The sequence below is a fragment of the Eleutherodactylus coqui genome, chromosome 3 (assembly GCF_035609145.1).
Source record: "Eleutherodactylus coqui strain aEleCoq1 chromosome 3, aEleCoq1.hap1, whole genome shotgun sequence".
NCBI classification, from domain to species: Eukaryota; Metazoa; Chordata; class Amphibia; order Anura; family Eleutherodactylidae; genus Eleutherodactylus; species Eleutherodactylus coqui.
Genome location: NC_089839.1, coordinates 16,126,969 through 16,145,191, shown reverse-complemented (window position 1 = coordinate 16,145,191; position 18,223 = coordinate 16,126,969). Strand labels below are relative to the sequence as shown.

Below are 18,223 nucleotides of genomic sequence, written 5' to 3'. Positions count from 1 at the left end.
CATCCAGAAAAAAGATTAGGGCCACAATGGGTATGTCTCTGAACACGGGACAAACGGGGGTATCTATTTTGGGGTGCAAGTCTTCATTCATGTGTGTGCTGTACAAAAAAAGCAGTTTTTAAAATTACAGAATTGACAAAAAAATGAAAATCACATTTATTTCCTTTTGCTTTGCTGGAATTCATTCAAAAACTGTGGGGTCAAAATGGGGAGTACACCCCTAGATAAATTCGGTAAGGGGTCTAGTTTTCAAAATGGGGTCATTTGTGGGGGTTCTCTATGGTTTTGGCTGCTCAAGAGCTCTACAAAGGTGCTATGAGGCCTAAAACGCCTTCAAGCAAAATTTATGTTCTGAAAGACACCGATTACTTTTTTCATTTTAGGTCTCGTTGTGCATCCAGACATAAGATTAGGGCCACAATGGGTATGTTTCTGAACACGGGAGAAACAGGGGTTTCCATTTTGGGGTGTAAATCCTCATTTTCATGGGCACTATAGGAAAAAAACATGTCTTTAAAATGACATATTTGCAAAAATATGAAATTTTATTTTTTCTCCTCTAAATTTAATTAATTCCTGAAAAAAAACCGTGGGGTCAAAATACTCATGACACCCCTCAGTGGATACATTAAAGGGTGTAGTTTTTAAAATGGGGTCATTTGTGGGGGTATCTATTATTCTGACACTAATGAGCCTTTGCAAACTTGGCTTGGTGCAGGAAAACAAAGTGTTCCTCAAAATGCTGAAAAGTAATGTTAAATTTGTATGTCCTCTAAATGGTTAAAAAAAACACAAAAGTTTTTCAAATGTGCATCCAGAATAAAGTAAACAGATGGAAATATATATCTTATAAAAAATTTGTACAGTATGTTTGGACATATTTGAGATATTACAGTTGAAAATGTGAAAAAAATGACAAGTTTTTCAAAATTTTCCCAATTTTGGTGCTTTTAATAAATATACACAAATTGAAGTACAACATGTGGCGAAAAAACAACGTCAGAATCACTTGGATATGTAAAGTCTTTACGGAGTTATGCCACGTTGAACGACGCATGTCAGATTTCCAAAATTTGGCTCTGTCACTAAGGCGCAAACAGGCTTCGTCACTAAGGGGTTAATATAGTTTTATATTTCCCAAAAGAATAACAGAGGAACAACACAATGCAGAGCTCTAAGATAATATGGTTTTTATGGGGGTGCTTATATTTACTGAGACAGGAAGGTGTAAAACTGATACAATGCATTATGGCAAGGATTTTCTCTCATAGGCAGTTATTTAATCCCTATGCCACGATCCACCGCCGGAGGTCCTACACTAGGATTAACACATTCATTTTCTTGATCACAGATACAAATTGTGGTTTTCTATAACTTACTGAGGAACAGGCAAGCAAGCATTTTTCTGCCAATGCTGTTTGGATTTTCTGGAACAAATCTGCAGGCGCGGATTCTGTTCTGTATATAAAACCAACCCCAGCAGTGAAATCCTCCAGTGATTCCACAGGTCGACCACCAATAAGGGCTTCATATGATCCATAGACCCTGTGGAGAATAAATTATTACTGTGTTCTCCTTATTCAATGAGTAATTGGCTCACATGGTCAAGTTCACACAGTGACATTTTTTATGTGTTTTTTCCAAATCAAAACAAGAAGTAGTTACTGAAAAAGAGCATCGTTAGACAGCATCTGCCTGGAATTTCTTTGCCCCACATGAGGTAAAGAAATATCAATATAGAATATGTGCATGTCTACCATAAATTACACCATAATCTTTTTTATGGTGCAATTTAACACAGGACATGTTATCAATCAGATCTAATACAGTAAATTATTTGTGACTTATCCCATAAGAAATAGACCCTTGGGGTAAGTAATTGAATCCAAAGTTACCTACAAATGGGGTTGTCTTCTGCTAGACCTTAGGTGCTCATTATATAACTAGAGCCTTGGCCACCTGAGGGTCCTTTGGTACTGTGGTGGGTCAGTCTGACCTTGGGAGTAGAAGACCTTCCGCTATAATTTTCCATCACTTAAATAGGTTGTCCAGTTGTAAGCTATTGGTAGCCTATGTTTAGGACAAGCCAATAATGGTATATCGGTGGTTACATGCTGCCCAGGACCCTCCATGCCGGTGCACTGATTTCTCCATTCCCAATGCAGTGGCCATCCTTGATATTACAGGAAAAGCTCATTGGAGTGAATAGTAACTTTGTATGTAATACCAAGCCTGGCCACTGCAGTGGGAATGGAGCTGTCTGCTTCCCACTGAAATCTGTTCAGTGCTCCAGCCTGGGGAGCAACTGATCAGAGGGCATCACAGGCTGCAAAGTCTCACTGATTTGCTATTGCTGGCCTAGCCTTAGTATAGGCTATTAATAATTTACAACTGCACAACCCTTTTAAGCATCCACTCTAACTTTTTAGTTATTTAGTTAGAAAATGACCACTTCTACTTTCCAGATTCTGAATCACATCTTGTATCCAAGGTAGAGGTGACCCAACAGGGTACAAGAGCCTCCCTTCAAGGTGTCAATTTTCTGCAATCCTTTTGCACTTAATATTGTAATCACAATACTTATATCAATGTTACAATCACGCATAGAAAGTTTAATTCCATCCAACAACTCCCTCTAGGTGCTTGACTTTTTTTTTCGACAATGAGTGTATCTGCACATTTTCTCTCTGCTGTTTTTTTTTTCTTTTTAAATATGACATTCATTTTTATGGCACTTACTTAGCATAGGCTTTTTCCAGGAGGGGGGTCCAGAACTCATTAACAGTACCGGACTTTAGAAAGTGCAGCTTAGAATTCTTTGTAGGCAGCTTGTCGTCTACAACCACGTCCACCCATTGTCCGAACTGCCAAAACTGCAAGAAGCCAGAACTCTCTGTTAGCATATATATACGGAACATGTTCTTTTGTTCTGTTAGTGCTGACAGTTGGGTTACATGTTGGTCCAAATTTCACTTTGTTAAAGGAGTTGTCTCATCAGAAACAAGCCTTTACAGATAAGGGCCAATACAAAAAGTATCTATTGGCACCCAGGAAAAACAGCTGATTTTGCCTTTGGAAGTCAAAGGCAGCCTAATAATTTTAGGATTAGGGTGACTACCCACTACAGTTTTTTTCTGCAGGGGTCTATGGGACTTGTAATGTTAAGATCGCAATTTTAACTCCTTCCCGCTCCAGGACGTACCGGTACGTCCTGGGAGCCTGGTACTACCGGTACGTCCTGGGGATAGCGCGGGATCACATAAGATCCCGCGCTATCCCGCAGCGGGAGCTGGCTGTCAGTTACAGCCGGCGTCCCGCTGCAACAGCGGGGGGACATCGGAGATGCGCCCCCCCCCCCCCCGCTGTTAACCCCTTCCCTGCCGCGATCTAAGTAGATCGCGGCAGGGAAAGAGTTCACAGAGGGATCGCGATCCCTCTGTGTCTCCGGCCGGGTCTCGCGATGTCATCGCGAGAGCCCGGCCTGTCGCCATGGCAACAGGACGCCAGACACTGGCGTCCTGTATTGCCTGTGCCTATAATCGCTGTATAGGCGATAAGGCATGGGAGAGCATGCCTTATAACAGCGATCATAGGAACAGTGCTGCAAGTCCCTCAGAGGGACTCAAATAGTGTAAAAAAAAGAAAAGAAAAACGTAAAAAAAAGAAAAATAAAAAAAAATGTAAAAAACCCCCTTTTTTTATGCTTTTTCTAATATTAGCATTAAAAAAGGGGGAAAAAATTAAAACCCCACATATTTGGTATTGACGCTTCCGTAACGACGAGTACAAAAAGTTGAACACACTTTTTATTTTGTTCGACAAAAAGCGTAAAAAAAAAGCTAAAAAACAGAGGCAAAATGCTAATTTTTAGCATTTTGCCTCCCAAAAAATGCAATAAAAGTGATCAAAAAAGCCGTACATTCCCCAAAATGGTACCAATAAAAACTACAGCTCGTCTCGCAAAAAATAAGCCCTCATAGAGCTCTGTACATAGAAAAAGAAAAAAGTTACAGGACTTTGAATGCAGCTATAGAAAAAAAAAAGATTTCCAAAAAAAAGGGGGTTTTATTGCAAAATAGTGTAAAAACCTAAAAAAAATATAACAATTTTGGTATCGTTGTTACCGTACCGACCCGCAGAAAAAATGTAGTGTGTCATTTATGCTGCATGATTAACGCTGTAAAAAAAAGAAAAAGAAATCTATGGCAGAATTGATGCGGTTTATCTCCATGTTATCATAAAAAAAAATTAAAAAATTTTACGATATTGTCTATGTACCCAAAAGTGGCACCGACAAAAACTACAGCTCGCCACGCAAAAAACAAGCCCTTATACGGCCGCGTCCACGGGAAAATAAAAAAGTTATGGCTTTTGAAAAATGGAGATGGAAAAATACGAAAAAATCGCTTGGTCCTCAACGCCAAAATAGGCCATGTCATTAAGGGGTTAATGATTTCTGCAGGGGTCTATAGGACTTGTAATGTTAAAATCGCAATCACACAAAATCACGATTTCGCAGTAAATTGCGATTTTGCGCAATCGCGATTTTAATGTTACAAGTCCCATAGACCCATGCAGAAAAAAAACGCTGCGAATTTCGCTGTGGAAAAAAACTGTAGTCGGTAGTCACCCTTACATGGTGGCTATTCTGAGATGCTCTCTAGAGATGAGCGAGTATACTCGGTAAAGGTATCTTTAGTATCTTCCCTGCTCGAGATGAAAGGTTCATGTGCCGGCAGCGGGCGGGGAGCTGCGGGGGAGAGCTGAGCGGAACGGAGGGAAGATCTCTCCCTGCCTCTCTATCCCCCCCCCCCCCCGCTCCCTCCTGCTGACAGCTGCTACTCACCGCTCCCCCGCGCCGGCTCCTGAACATTTCATCTCGAGCGGGGGAGATACTCGATAAAGGCAATATTAATACACAATTCAGGGAGTAGTTGCTGACTCTTGCACCAAGCCAGCACTTAAAGGGTTAAAAATGCCTCATTACAGGGATGCCGCCAGATATCACGGCTGCTCCCTCTGTTACCTACTAATGCATCCTGATGAAACAGTGCATACACCAAATAGCACTGTAGAAACGCGTCGATTACGTGGTTTTAGTGAGTCAGTAACCTTCCAGATAGTTAGTTCAGGTGTTAGAACCAGACGGCTGCCTGATACCTTCTGTCGGGCAGCTACATCGGTTCCGACTCAGCTTCTCCCTATTCACAGCGCTGCTGTGTATAAGTACAGGGTTTTGTCACCCAGAGTCCTGCATTCTCATTACCGTAGCATTTAAAGTGATCTGTAGGATAGGAACAGCACTCTTTAGCGCTGCAGACTTTCAGGCACTTTTAACCCTTTAAGTGCTGGCTTAGTGCAAGAGTCAGCAACTACTCCCTGAATTGTGTATTAATATTCAGGGTAGTAGTTTTGAACTGGTGCCATACATGTCTTAAGTGGAAGGGCTCTCTATATACTAGTTAACCCTCTCCTCTCCTATTTCTGATCTACCTCCATCGGTTGATTATAACTTGGAGTTGCTTGAATGAGGAGTATATATAACTAGGAGAGAAAAACCAGTTCATTCTCTGTATTTATCACTGGTTCTTCCTATCCACCCTTTCTTGGCACTATGTAACCCTTTGCTAACTGGACCTTCTGAACCTTAATTGGGCCTTATATTACACATCTATACTGGTATTTAAAGTGGAGGCACTCCATTACCCCAATTTTATTAATATCAGTTTTTGGCTCTTTCAGCTGGTCCTCTCTTTGACAATTAAGTAACCCTCTCCTCTCCCTGAGTGGTGAATAACCACCATCTACTACATCTGAATAAAGGGTTATATAGGGAGTATTTAAACACTGTGCTCACAATCTAATCCTCCTCTTTATATATCTCCGGAGGAGGGTCTCAACTCAAGCATATATAAGCACAGTGTTGTGTCTGAGCAATATACACAGCTCCTTGTTCTCTATCTGGAACTTCTGTCTGATTTGGGGACCTATCATGAGGGTAACCCCATCATTTATTTATTTATCTGCAGGAGATGGTATAAACCTCACTTACTTCAATGACTAATACCACATCAATAAAGGAAGATTGTCATCTCATGTACTTCATAAATTTGCACATGAGAACTGAGACACTTAATAATTACTAGTGGAAGTCATTGCTGAGGGACCTACTTAGGTTCAGAGAAGTGAAGGGTTTTTCTTAATACCTCAACCTGAGGCTGCATTCACACGAACGTATATCGGCTCGGTTTTCACGCCGAGCCGATATACATCGTCCTCATCTGCAGAGGGGGGAAGATGGAAGAGCCAGGAGCAGGAACTGAGCTCCCGCCCCCTCTCTACCTCCTCTCTGCCCCTCTGCACTATTTGCAATGGGGAAGGGCGGGACAGGGGCGGGGCTAATTCTCGGGACTTAGCCCCGCCCCTGCCCCGCCTCCTTTTATTGCAAATAGTGCAGAGGGGTGGAGAGGGGGCAGGAGCTCAGAACACTGCTCCTGGCTCTTCCAATCCCCCCCTGCAGATGAGGACGACGTATATCGGCTCGGCGTGAAAACCGAGCCGATATACGTTTGTGTGAATGCAGCCTCAGATATATGTTGTGTTCTGTCCAGTTTGATTTTAATTATTATTAATAAAGTTAGTTTTTTAATTAATTCTTCTTCAGTGTAATCCCTTATACCTATTTTTGAAGAATTTCTGCCTCAGTGACTTATCAAGTCCCCTATAGAGGCTAATATAAAATATAAAAATATGCTTAATAAAGTTGGTTGAAATATTAAAAAATACTAGACATTAAAAAGAACCCCTTTCCCCATTTTTCATTTAAAAAACAAATATGATTGTTTTTATCACATTCTTAAAAGGCCAGGTTATTTCAATATCACATTATTTATTCCTCATGGTGAATTTCGTATAGAAAAAAATACATAATGCCAGAATTGCAGGTTTTCTCAGGCACCCTGTCTCCTAAAAAAATTGAATAAAAATTGATCAAGCAGTCATAGTTGCCCCATAATGATATCACAAAAAACTACAAATTACTGTACAAAAATCAATTGAGTCTCAGAATATGCTAATATGAGCAATTAAAAAATACCTTTTTTAAGTTTTAAAGCAATAAAGCATTAAAAAAACTATTTAAAGGCTTATTCAGACAGGCGTATATCAGTCGGGTTTTCACGCACGGCCCATATACGCTGTCCCTTTCTGCAAGGGGAGGAGGCGGGCATGGCTGGGAGCTAGTGCACTGAGCTCCCTCCCCCTCTCCACCTCTCGCCACTGCCTGCAATGGGAGGATGGGGGTGGAGCTATGTTCCACCCATCCCACCCCCTCCCATTGCAAACAGTGGAGAGGGGGCGGGAGCTCAGGGCACTAGCTCCAAGCCAGGCCCGCCTCCTCCCCCTGCAGAGAGGGACAGCATATATCGGCCGGACGTGAATATATGTCTATCTGAATAAGGGTGCCTTTCCACTAGCCTTTTTTTATCACTGCGGGTTTTTTTCACGCGATTGTCAATGGGACTTTTTAATGTTAAAAACACAATGCAATGCAATTGCGTTTTTGGTGCATTACGTTGTGTTTTTAGCATTAGAAAGTCCCATTGACAATCGCGTTAAAAAACATGCAGCGATAAGAAAAGGTTAGTGAAAAGGAGCCCTAAGCCCTAAATTTGGTATCGCCACATTTCTACTAACCTGCAGCATTAAGGTAACATGTTATTTTTGTTGCACTGTGAATGCTGTAAAAGCATAAAAATGGTGCAATTGTATTTTTTTTTTTCATTTCACCTCACTTCAATTTTTTTTTAAAAGTTTTAATACATTATTTGGTACAGTAATTGATACTATTAAAAATAAAACTTTTCCCACAAAAAAAGCAGTCACATGGCTTTCGACAAAAAAAAGGTGTGTCTCTTAAAGAGCAGGAATAAAAAAAGCTGAAAAGAAAACTAGAAAAAATGTTGGTTATTAAAGGGTTAATGGAGCAGAGTTAGGAGAACTGTGATGAAGAAAACCTGTCTTTCTTTCCCAGAGCAATCAATCAGACCTCAATTTTCATTTCATATTCCGCTGTTGGAAATGAAATCTGCACTCTGATTGGTTGCTCTGGGCAAGATAGACAATTTTTCTTTATGACAGTTATCATAACTCTGCTCATTAACTGTAGGACACAGTATAGTCAGGGTGCTGGTCATGTGGTCAGAACAGCAGAATGCATAGCCTCCATAAGGGTCATAACTGCAACCAGGCCCCTACTCCAAGGGGGCCACAGACCCCCTTCACCACACTGAGTGACGTGCATGTTAATTTTACTAGGGAAGCCGAAATCTTCCACTGGTCTCTCAACAAACTCTGTCTTAAGCATTGATGGCGCAGCATCCAACACAAAGTGCCATTCAGTAGGGAGCAAAGCTGCCTGTGAGACCAGTTGTTGGAGGAGGAGGGGCAGAAGTGGGAGGTGGGATCAGGACAGGTCACCTCCTGTTCCCTTCTGGTAGAGGTGGTCCATATGGAAAAGCAGAGCCAGCGCCAATCCCACGATGAACATGTTGTGCTGCTTACTTGCCGCTGCTGAACTGACGGCACATATCAGGTATGTATGTACCTGTATGTGTAAAAGTGTGTCTGCATATGTATGTATGTTATGTGTAAAATTGTGCCTGCATATTTGTAAGATGTTTTATGTGCATGTTTTTTATGTACTGTGGGCCTTAGCCATGTCTACATGAGGCAAAGTCACAAGGGGGCCCAAGCTGAACCTTTGCAACCAGCCTATGGGCTTTTAGCTACGCCCCTGCTTGGAGGGGATGAGCTACAGAACTGGATTCACCACAGCAGATGTCAATGATATGATAGTGTGCTGGGGCCTATTTGGGAGCATGCGCTGTCCATGTTAATTCACGATCAGCACACGGCCCCTTTATAGCCCGTGGGGCTATGCACAATAATGTTTTTTCATGTGGACTGGTGGTAAAAACTCATCACATGTCCTATTCCTGTCTGTATCACGGATGAGATATAGGACATTCTAAACCACAGTTCAGGCTTCAGCTAGCAGCACTCACAGAGACCAAACTATACTACATCATTCTGTCCCAATATATTTCTCGGGCACAACTCACACACACGATAGGTGTGCACCCGGCTACGGAGTGCTTCTTTATTTCAGCCATGGAGAGCTGCAACCACCCAAAAAAACTACTAAAGAGAAAAAGTGGAGTGGTTGCCCATGAGTAATCAGCTGGATTCTAGGTAGGGGTGTAGCTGTAGTAGGTGCAGCCAGCAGATCTCACCCAGGCCCTGATGGCTGAAGGCGCACAAAGGTCCCATTTCTACATGATAATACACCAGTATTATAAATGGCACATGCTAGGTGGTGCCCAGGGACAGACCTAGCATGGGGGCACAGGAGGTTTAGGTTTTGTCACACAAATACACCAGTATTATAAATGGCACATGCCAGGTGGTGCCCAGGGACAGACCTAGCATGAGGGCACAGGAGGTTTAGGTTTTGTCACACAAATTAAATTACTGTGAAATGGAAGATTCCGGCATAGTTCTTCTTAAAGGATTGGTCTGGTGGAATCACATGGTTCAGGCAATCTTGATTTGTCGTGAGAGATGCGATGGAGGAGAGGAACCAACAGTCACCTGTGGAAAAAGGTAGTCAAGGGTTAAAGGGGAGGTCTTAAAAGTTTTTAATTTGGATTTCATTCATTTGTTGTAAATCTGTATGAGAAATGCTCAATTTATCCTACTTTTTTTTTTTAAGTTGTAGATTTTTATATTTTATTTCAAAATAGTTTCCTGGTTGTGGCCATACTGGAGACATTCCCTTCCTTCCAGTATTGTATCTATAGCCAGTGTGGCAGGGTGTGTATGCTTTATGGCAACTATCGTGTCAGGCCTCTCAAACGTCTTGGATTCGGTGGGACAGTTCCTGATTTTGGTGCTGTTCCTCCATCCAGGAAAGCATGCAGCATGATCCACTTCTCCCACCCCCAGGCCCCCCACTCCAGGCAGTAACTGCATCCGGCAGCAGTAAAGCCGGCATCTTACTCAAACACTAGTGCCCTGCCAGACAGTGCAGTTCTGTACCCAGCATCACCTGACTCCTACCCCCTTCCACTTCATGGAGAAATGCACAAAACGCAGTAATCTATGACGGCCAGTAGAGGTCACTATCCACGGAAACATCACAATATGGGACACTATCTATCTGGCATATTGTTTTGGTACGGTATTAGTGTACCTTGACGCCACCAGGAAGTAGTGCTGTACAGAGCACTGACAGCCCAGTGACGCCCCTAGTACCTCATTGGCTGCAGAGATGGGTGCTCTACAGGTCCTGGAAGGTGAGCATCATTCTCTCCTGTGCTCCTGGCCAACAGTTGTTGTCCCCGCTGCTGCTGTAAGTCTGCCTGGCTCCACGGTCCCGGCTGCATGTTAAGCTCTCCAATGGTGTATTAATTTTTGCTGCTGCCCTGCTTTAAGTTTTGCAGCCTCTCCGGCCATTAGGTCACGTCCCCGCTGCTGTTCTCTGTTGGGCCCCCCTTTCCCTGGTGTCCCAACAGCTGCTGCTGATCCACAGGCTATGTCTCCCAAGCGCCGCCGGCAGAAAATTGTGTATTTGGTCACGCAGCGCCGGCAGGAGAGTGCCGTCAGTCACTTCCCCACTGTTTCCGCAGCGCCGGCTGAAACACACATGCAGAGGATGGTGATGTCGGGGGGGGCACAACAGTGCATGAATCAACCTGATTGGTTGTAAGGGCCGAAATACGGAGTAAAAGGCTAATATGCGTCCCCATAGCCGCAAAAATCTCTAAACACTGTGCTACTAGGACCTCACTGACGTCAGCCTAGCAGGAGCTAGGGGTGCGACAGGGGCGTTCCTGCATGCCAGCCCTGTTAAACCCCTAGCTTCCTGGTGGTGTCAAGATACACTAATACCTATTGTTTTCAGGGGTATTATCTGTGTAAAACTCTTTTTATTGTTAAGTAATGACAGCTGGGATATTAATTCTAGAATTCTATAGTACAGTATCTGTCCTGGCCGCCAAAGAACACGATGGCTTCATACTGTCAAAGCTGATACTGGCATGGATATCACACAACTGAAAGAAGCAGTGCAAAACCAAAAAACATGGAGGGAGCTTGCATTTAGGGTCGCCGAGGGTTGTGAACCACTAAACAGCTAACAACAACCGAATTTGGGGCACCGTGCCACACAGCTGCTACAGTAATAGGAGCCGATAGGGAAATAAGCACATAACTAGAGGCAGATGTAGGAGGAAGAGTTTGTGTATGTTGGTTAAAGTTTTTTGGGTGCTGGAAAAGACAAAGATGTCTGTGTTGCAAATCTAAAGAAACAAGTTGTGATCATGGTGCTCTGGGCTGGATAGAATAGCCAGGAAAAGGGAACAACTCCTTTTAGATTGGAAGTTACCCATAATCACTGGATATAACCGTGTTGTAATCACTTATGCAATCTGCGGAGCACCTGTGTAGAGCTGGTATATACCACTATATGGTTACTGCATGGTGGTAATAATCTTCTGTATAGTATTTTTTTTTATAAATAACAGTATGGAGGTAATATTCAGTTGCTATGTAGTGGTAATGGTGTGGTGGTATTTCTTGGGTCTTTATGGTGATTTTGGCATGGATTTTATACAGAAAAAGTATGGTAATATTAATGAGCCACTACGGTATTATTTTGGCCTTGTACACTGGTAGCATGGGTCTTTGTATAGCGCATTTTGTTCAGTAACAGTATGTAGATAATATTTAATTACTGTATGCTGGTAATATTTGCTTTGGGGGAAGGCACAACATAAGCCGTGGGGCTTGTGCTCCTGATCTTTTAAGACCCCAGCAACACTCCTGCGTATTGGTTGAGTATAGCCTTTCTTCCAGGGAGTGATAGAGAGCTGCATATAGAGCCTCAATTGTGGTTATAGTATATAGTGTTACCATTGGTATGACTTTATACCTCTAATACATCTTAACTTTTCATATGTCATGAAAGTTAGCTCCACCTACTTATGCTTCCCTGCTCGACATCTTCACGGTTGGCTCCATCTGCAATAAATTTAGGGTTTTTCTGTATTTCCTGCAAAATAATTTTTTGTCAATATAAACCAAGTCACCCATAATATTGTCTAAAAATACTTTCTAACGATTGCCAATTCCTTTAACTACTTCAAGACTGCTAAAGGACTATAAATGTCTTCCAGTTCTGAACTGTGTATGGGGGGGTCAGGAGACAAGTTTGCTGTATACCCTGCGGGTTAGCTGTTTCTGACAGCTGACAGCTGCTGGTAACTGCCATGATCAGAGGTAGCTCTGATAGTAGCGGTCAACTGTTTAGATGCTGTTGTCAAAGCTAACTGCGCGTCTAAACAGTCAGTAAGAGGGGGAGTACCCCTTCCTGCACCCTATCAGCACTCCTCTCCCAGGGCTACCACAGATAGATACCTTTCAAGTTCTGCCTGAGTCAGGGTTGGAAAGGCAACTTCAAAAATTGCTATATACTGCAATACTGAAGTATTGCAGTATATACGTATAACAAGAAATTAAATGATTGCAAGTTCAAGTCCCCCGTGGAAATCAATAAAAATATGAAAAAAAAGATTTAATAACGTTTTGTAAAGGAAAATATTTGATTATGGATAATTTCTATAAATATATTGTATGAATTTAAACTGCGCAATAAGGCCTTAGTCACACGGGCGTTTTTTTTCCGTGATTTGCGGTTCGCATGACGGATGCGCATCCGCAAATCGCGTGACCGGGGCCAAAAAAATCGCCCGAAAAATCTGCTCCTAGCCACGTTTCATTAGAAACGGGCCGGAGCTGTCCAGCGCATTGAATTCAATGGAGCCGGCAATACAGCCGGCTCCATTGAAAGCAATGCGCTGCGGGCGAGCGCGGGATGAATTTTCGGGAAGGGCTTAAACATATAAGCCCTTCCCTGAAATTCATCCTTAAATGTGTAGAAATTTAAAAAAAAATGTATACTCACCTTTCCGCTGCAGACGGAGTTCAGCCGCGGCCGACGGCAGTCCTCCTGAACTGCTTCTTTATAGTATTCAGCAGCCGGGTCTTTAAAATCCCCGCCTGCTGAATGAGCTGCCTCTAATTGGTCACAGCCTGACCAATCAGAGGCAGCTCTCACTCACACACCCATTCATGAATTCATGAATGGGTGAGTGACTGCTGCCTCTCATTGGCTGAGCGCAGGGACCAATCAGGGGCAGCTCTCAGCTGAATGACAGCTGAGAGCTGCCCCTGATTGGTCCCGCTCACCCATTCATTAAAGATAACTACCTTACCCAACTTGTGCAGGAACTAACGAGAGGGAGGGCCACTCTGGACTTAGTACAAACTAACAGACCGAATAATAGGGGTGCAGGTTGAGGGGCACTTGGGGAACAGTGACCACAATATAATCAACTTCCAGCTGTCATTAAATAAGAAGCCTCATAAGGGCGCCCACCCACTTGCGTTTTTTTACCTGCGTTTGCGTTTTGCGTTTTTCCTGCACAGGCATAGAGATAACATGTGTTCCTGTCCACTGGCGTTTTGCGTTGCGTTGCGTTTTTTAACATAGGAACTGTCAGTTGCATATGTGTCCTTATTTTTCTCCTAATGCACCCATGAAAGTCAATGGAAAAGCCGCGAAAACGCCGCGAAAACGCCGCGAAAACGCGGCGTTTTTCACGCACGAAAATCGCAGACGCCAGTGGGTGGGCGCCCTAAGGGAGCGACAAATAAACGAAACTTTAGTAAAGCAAAATTTGATCAGCTCAAAACTACTATCGGTAAGATTAATTGTGACAACATCTTCAAAAATAACAGTACAGACGACAAATGGGAAAATTTAAAAGGATCCTAATTACCTCATGTGAGCAGTTCGTTCCCTTTAAAAATAAAAACTGCAAGTAAAAGGAAATCATTGTGGCTCGATAAGACTGAAAGGGGGGCAATAAGGGGGGGCGTGGCCAGCGACCAACATGGCAAGTCGCACTTGAGAGGAGCTCCCCAGGGGAAAAGCTAATCCTGCAAAAATCCTGACCTTAGGGTGCCGTAATAGGACAAGAAAGTCTCCTAAAACCTGCTACAAGAGGCTGAGACGGAGCCGAGACTGACTAGACCCGCCGAACGTACTGTGGAGCGGCGTGGACCGAACGAGAGGTGAGACCGCGCCAACGCCCTATCTGCTTCCCGCCGCTGCTGGCGTCCAGAGTGGCAGTGCCGAAGACCTACCCCGCCTGCGAACTGATCTGAAAGGCTGAACAGCCCTTCTCCTCTCCCTCTGAAAAACAAGCCGGTGCTCGCGAAATTGACCCGTTGGCCCGAGCTGTCCGGGCGGCCGCCTGGAATCCCCCTCCCCTCCCGCGGCTGCGGGGCGAACACTCACCGTCCCGACTGGGCGCTGCAGGGGGACACGCGATCCTCCACCTTGCGGTGCAGCCGCCTCCGAACCTCCTCCTGGACTTACCCCCTTGCCACCGCTGTGAGCGCCGCCGCCGGAGCGTCTGAGCCCGACCGCGGAAGGTGCATGAACGATCTCTTCTGCTCCTGCTACGAACCCCCCTCCTCTCCCGCGGCTGCGGGTCGAGCGCTTGCCGTCCCGACTGGGCGCTGCAGGGAAACAAGCGCTACTATATTCTGAGGAGCAGCCGCCTCCGAACTCCCCTCCCGGACTCCCCTCCCTGCCGCCGCTGAGAGTGCCGCCGCCGAAACACCTAAGCCCGACTGGGGAACACGAGCGGCTTCCTTACCTCCTGGTGCACACCGCTGGGGACCGAACGAACATCAACCCCTGTGCTCCTGAGCGGCCGACGGCCCTGAGACAGGACACCTCCCGCGGGACTGAGATCTCCTGCACCCGGCTGCGTTATCTACTCGCCACCTGAGGCGACCTGGCCGATAACTGATCCGCGGGGGGGCCGTGGGCTGACGGTCTGAACGACCTGGCTGACCGGCTGGCGCCCGCTGCCACGGAGACACGACACACCGGGTCTGGTGGAACAGCCGTCCAGGCGGTCCCGGCGCCTGTTGCTGGGCTTGACGACTCCTGGGAACATGCTGCCCCCAGCCGTTCGGCGAAATAGAGACCCCTTGCTGCCACGAAGAGGCAGAACTCTCTATTCCCCTGCCGCGGTTCGCCTGCCGCGGAGCCACCGAGAACCGGGACTCGGCTGACTCTTACCATCGTAGCGAACGCGACTCGCCACATCTGGCTGGACGCCGGGGGCAAGACGACCCGCCGAACGTGATCCGGCCCAGCGGAGCCGGCGACAAAAATCGTAAGTGGGGACAAAGGTCGGGGGACAACACCTAGCAGCGGCATGCCGCCGAGCTAGACGCCAAGTGCCCGGAGAGGAAAAGCCCGGACGGGAAAATCCCATCCCCTCCGAACTAATCTGGACTTGAGCCAGCAAAACGTAAAAGTACCCCCCCCCCACTCTATGACTCTCCCCTCTGCGGCTCTGTTGAGTCCCCCGAACCTCTACAGAGGAGACCGCTAACGACCCGACGACTATCCGGTTAAGCTACCTGAACTGACCTGAGCCAAAAAAAAAATAATAATAATAATATCTCCCCATATTGATAACTCATCTTACCGGTACGCCAAATTCCGGAAGATGGTCGAGACCCTGTGACAGTGAGACCCCCGGCGACAATAACAATCTAAACTCTCTATCAGAACCCTCACAAGCTACCGGATCGACTAACCAACCCTATAAGCAAGTAATCTTTCTCAGAAATACTCACACGTTTACATCACCAAAGAAACCGCTTACGCTCTCAGTCAAACACGTTAAACAACTGCCCGTGAACATGAGCACGCGCGCAAAAAGCGGCTCCGCGGCAGAGAGACTAAAAGAATTCTCACGCACCGAAACTCCAGATCATACCCCTCGAGCGACGCGACCCGCCCAAACAAAAGAAACCGAAGATGCATCTGGGCAGCCACCGGAACCAACAATGCGTCAACTCCTGGAAGCAATTAACATCTGCAAGTCCGCCCTTACAGATAAGATAGAAGAGGTCAAGTCAGACGTAGTCCTTCTGAGACAAGATCTACAAAATATGCGCGGCAGGGTGAGGGAGATGGAGGACCGCATTTCAAATGTGGAGGACTCCCTGCGTCCAATCCCCGCAACAGTTAAAAAAGCCACGAGAATAGCGGAATACTGTCAAGCAAAAACTGACGATCTTGAGAATCGGGCGCGCCGCAACAATTTACGCATAATCGGCCTACCTGAAAAGACAGAAGGCTCACAACCAGAACTCTTTGCGGAAAATTGGCTAAAATCATTGTTGGGCGAAGACACCTTCTCTACCCACTTTACCGTGGAGAGAGCTCATCACGTCCCGGCGAAACCACCACAGCCGGGCGCACCCCCACGCCCGTTTCTAGCAAGAATTCTTAACTGCAGAGACCGCGACGCCGCCCTACGTCAAGCCAGATTAAAAGGCCCACTCAAACACGACAACTCAGTGATATCTATCTTCCCTGACTTTTCTGCGGACTTGCAAAAACAAAGAGCTACCTTTATGGAGGTCAAAAAGAAATTTAGGGATAGAAACATTCCCTATTCAATGGCATACCCAGCCCGTCTGCACATCGCCGCAGAGGGAAAAGCCATTTTTTTGCACTCTCCTACTGAAGCTCTGGAGTGGCTCAGAATGCATCCGGTGTCACCAAGAGGCGCCAATCCATGACATGTATAAATATGTATGCTAAGTTGAAATGTGGCTGAGAAGTTTATTACTCCTCTGACCTACTGGTGGTGTGCCGGTCGCCCAGGCCGCGGGCCTGTGGCCCGGGACCTCCCGTGGCTCAACGTCACTTTAATTTAAGAATTTAAGTCCAACAGACAAACCCAGCCACCCATAGGTCACTGGGACCCTTTCCCCCCCAGCAAGATCAGCTACCTACAGATAGTTTGTAGCTTAAGTTTTTCATTGACTCCTGTCTTTGGATTTACCGGAACCCTAATTTAGGATTCCTACGTTCATATTCAGACAGGATGCCAATAACCAATGGTTTAAACTGTTTTGAGACAATTATTGTTATATGTTCTGAACTGTCTATGCCGATGATCCCCACTGCTCTGTACTTGCAAAGTCCTTACCCCCCCTCCCCCAATTATAGGGGCGCCGATTGAAACTTATATTTACACCGATACCAATGTCTTTAAAATATCTTAGCTGGAACGTACGCGGTCTAGGCACAGCCCTTAAGCGCAGGAAAGTCTTCTCCTTTATTAAACAAACAAACCCCCATATCGTGTGTTTGCAGGAGACCCACCTCACCAGGGACAGAGCCGACACCTTTAAGAAGCCTTGGGTACAGTGGGCGGCCCACTCCTTTCACACCTCCTCTTCCAGAGGCGTTACATTGCTTATACACAGATCCATAAGATGGAATCCTATTAATGTTCGTAAAGACCCAGAGGGTAGATCAATATTTGTGTATGCAGAAATAGATTCCAAACCATATGTCATCTTATGTATCTATAACCCACCACACAATAACCTCTCCCTCCTTCAGACGGCTGTGACCTTCGCACACCAATACCCCTCAGTAGGAGTACTCTGTATGGGAGACTTTAACCTGGTAATGGACCCGACCAAGGACAAATTCTATGCCCTGGCTAACACAACTACAAACACTAACTCCTCCCTCCGGCAGATAACCGAGAGCGTGGGTTGGGTCGACCTCTGGCGGCTACATCATCCCGACACCCTGGAATACACTTGCCACTCCCCCGGCCAGAACTCCCTGTCAAGAATTGACTATATATTCAGCTCCGCGGAGGTGGCAGTATACCTTTCAGATATAGCACATTGTCCGCGGGGAATATCGGGCCACAGTCCGATACTCCTAACACTGAAATTTCCCCAACTCCAAATTTTGCCTACCTGGAAACTACACCCGTTTTGGCTCAAACTGTTAGGCCCAGACGACCAAACTCCGTTCCACATATCCCTCTTCTTAGATGCCCATAATAACAACACCCACCCGGCCCTGAGGTGGGATACCCTTAAAGCATACCTTCGGGGGTTCCTTAAATCAGCCATTACATATATTAAACAAACAACATCCCAGGCGGACAGAGAGATAGAAATCAAGACACTTGAGGCAGAAAAGACCTACACCGATAACCCTACGGACTCTAACAAAGAAGCATGGCTCAGTTGTTCC

The 18,223-nt window shown here is 45.5% G+C and overlaps 1 protein-coding gene across 1 annotated transcript in view; it reads right to left on the bottom strand.

The window, feature by feature from the left end:
- The window catches only part of LOC136620420 (calpain-8-like), a 66,130-nt gene that overhangs the window by 36,296 nt on the left and 11,611 nt on the right, over positions 1-18,223 (bottom strand). Inside the window, exons 2-5 of the mRNA XM_066595180.1 lie at positions 12,043-12,112; positions 9,533-9,651; positions 2,740-2,873; positions 1,380-1,545 (exon numbers count right to left, since the gene is read on the bottom strand). Of these exons, the coding sequence (XP_066451277.1) occupies positions 1,380-1,545; positions 2,740-2,873; positions 9,533-9,651; positions 12,043-12,112 (489 nt within the window). The remainder of the gene's footprint in view (positions 1-1,379; positions 1,546-2,739; positions 2,874-9,532; positions 9,652-12,042; positions 12,113-18,223) is intronic.